At 46.2% G+C, this 2,676-nt stretch overlaps 1 protein-coding gene across 1 annotated transcript in view; it reads right to left on the bottom strand.

The window, feature by feature from the left end:
• LOC114073176 (protein ERGIC-53-like) overlaps nucleotides 1-2,676 on the bottom strand; it is an 8,518-nt gene that overhangs the window by 1,214 nt on the left and 4,628 nt on the right. The window contains exons 10-11 of the mRNA XM_027910965.1: nucleotides 1,177-1,303; nucleotides 549-670 (exon numbers count right to left, since the gene is read on the bottom strand). Coding sequence (XP_027766766.1) covers nucleotides 549-670; nucleotides 1,177-1,303 — 249 coding nt within the window. The remainder of the gene's footprint in view (nucleotides 1-548; nucleotides 671-1,176; nucleotides 1,304-2,676) is intronic.

Below are 2,676 nucleotides of genomic sequence, written 5' to 3'. Positions count from 1 at the left end.
GTTTGTAGGGTGGGTAGATGGTTTGTAGGGTGGGTAGATGGTTTGTAGGATGGGTAAATGGTTTGTAGGGTGGGTAAGTGGCTTGTAGGATGGGTAAATGGTTTGTAGGGTGGGTAAATGGTTTGTAGGACGGGTAAATGGTTTGTAGGGTGGGTAAATGGTTTGTAGGATGGGTAAATGGTTTGTGGGACGGGTAAATGGCTTGTAGGGTGGGTAGATGGTTTGTAGGACGGGTAAATGGTTTGTAGGATGGGTAAATGGTTTGTAGGGTGGGTAGATGGTTTGTAGGATGGGTAAATGGTTTGTAGGATGGGTAAATGGTTTGTAGGATGGGTAAATGGTTTGTAGGGTGGGTAAATGGTTTGTAGGGTGGGTAGATGGTTTGTAGGGTGGGTAGATGGTTTGTAGGATGGGTAAATGGTTTGAAGGGACAAATAACAAGCCAAAAAAATTAACAATAATAATAAAAAAACCCCCAAATCACAGCAGATTTTGGTGGGATGTGAATTCACGTCAGAGGATGACGGCTGATTGTTTCCTTAGCTTACCTGTACATGACGTAACCGACGAACAGCACCGTCTGCACCGCCGTGAAGATGATGAAATGCAGCGTGGACAAGCAGGAGGGGAAAGGCGGCAGCTCGGGGCACTTGGGCTTCTCGGCAGGCGGCTGGAAAACAAGCAGGGTGACGTCAGAGGAGAGGGAAAAGCAGACAGCCCATCCAAAGATTCGTAGATTAAAAAAAGGAGCGAAAAACAAACCCCTCAAGTGATGGAGAAAATGACATCACTGGGCCAAAAGTGCCAATCTTTGCGTGTTTGTCACAGAAATCTGATTTTGGGGGGGTTGGAGGATCTCACATCATAAACTGATTTTTGAGGGTTGGAGGGGGAAAGAATTAAGTGAAAAAAAACCATCATAAATGTGGTAAATTAACGAAGATTAATTGATAATTAATCGACGATAATTCTGGGCGATCGCTCGAGTGAATCGCCACTTGTTCCACTTCCAAACCTTAATTAGCAAATTCCCCCCCCTCGATTAAAATCTCCCCTCTCATCGACACCCAGCTCGATGATGGATTCATCGCCCCGTAAATCGCATCATCGACAGCCCCGAAAAAACCACCCCCCAAAAAAAAAAGTGGGATTCGGCACCAGCCCCCCAAAACTTACCGGGTTGCGCTGGGCCAAGTGCTCGATGTCCCTCCTGACCAGGTGCAGGTGCTCCTTGATGTCGCTGAAGTGCTGATCGGCCTCGGGGGCCCCGCCCGCTGATCGCAGCACATCGGCCACGGCGCTCCTGCCACCAGAGAGACACAAACCGATCAGCCCCTACGTGCAACAACCCCCCCTCTCCTCTGAGACGAGCTGAGTTCATCAGAAGGGAGCGGAGAATCGGCAGTGGCGGAAGAAAATCAGAAGGAGGGATAAGGGAAGATTTAAGCCCGCCGGGCGATTATCGTCGGTACAAGCAACTCATTTACCGCGTGGCCTGGCGGCAACAACAAAGGAAAACGAAATCCATCCACGACTAATTGTGTCGGGGGGTGAATTATAAGACAACAAAAAACAACAACAATCAGCCCCCAGTAATCTCTAATCAATATGCTGATCTAATTTCCCCCTCCTGTGCCGGCCGCTAAGAGGATTAGTTGCTGGTCGAACTATTTACCACGTGGTGGGTACAAGCTCGGGGTTATTACCAGAAAATTGACAATCAGAAGCGGAATGTCTTGGGGATTCCTTTTTAATTTACTTCAAAACTTCGTCTCTGGTGCAGATGAGAGCGATTTGTCTCAGGGAGGGAATTTGAAAATTCCATCAGCTCCTTCCACCTGCACAGGTTGCTCCAACCTGCTTCACTAAAATAAAAAAACCCCTCCCCAAACTGGTTGGGAAAACTGGAAACAGCACCTGCTAATTGTCCCACACACTGGCACTGCTGATTAATGTTACTATTTACCTTTCCAGTGGTATTTTAGTCTCACTGGGAGATTATCCCCCTGCTGATAAATGCTCGTGTTCCCGTCACAACTCCCTTGTCCCTCCCAGCAGCAACACCTTTCTGTCATCCACGACAATCAGCACCCCGAAATCCATCTGCAATCAGCACCCCCCCACATCTCGGCCCGCCAGGAAATCACTGTAAGTCCCAGCAACGCCAGGCCGTCGATGGTTTGCTGCCCACAAATCAAACAGTTTGTTTTCCCTTTTTAATCTGAACAAAAATATTAAGATGATGTTCAAGGCCCCAACTCTGAGCTGATAAGGAAGGAGAAAATCCAATCTACCGGCGAGGTGGAAAGATTGGTCAAGATTATTAAAACCTCCGAGCTTTGGGGGAAGAACGAGGGTATAAAAAAAAAACAAATAGAAGGAAGTTTAATCTTCGGTCTATTAAAAAAAAAACCAAAAAAAAACAATTGACCTACTTCGGTAAATCATAAGAAAGGAGATAAAAGAAAAAAAAAGGCACAACTTGATTTTTTTTTTTTTCTGGTTTTAACCAACAAGATTTGAGCTGCCAGCAACGAAGGGTTTGAAGCCGTTTCTGATTGAGGCAGAGCAAACAAAACATCTCAAAAGAATTCACTCGGTTCTATCACCTGCAATTTACACTCACCTGTTCGAGCGGAATCTGCTGATTAAAAAAATCTTGATGTTCAAAAAATC

Source organism: Empidonax traillii, unplaced genomic scaffold (assembly GCF_003031625.1).
Source record: "Empidonax traillii isolate 1590-97213 ecotype Southwest subspecies unplaced genomic scaffold, ASM303162v1 scaffold5590:size23022, whole genome shotgun sequence".
NCBI classification, from domain to species: domain Eukaryota; kingdom Metazoa; phylum Chordata; class Aves; order Passeriformes; family Tyrannidae; genus Empidonax; species Empidonax traillii.
This window is presented reverse-complemented; position numbering and strand designations above follow the sequence as displayed.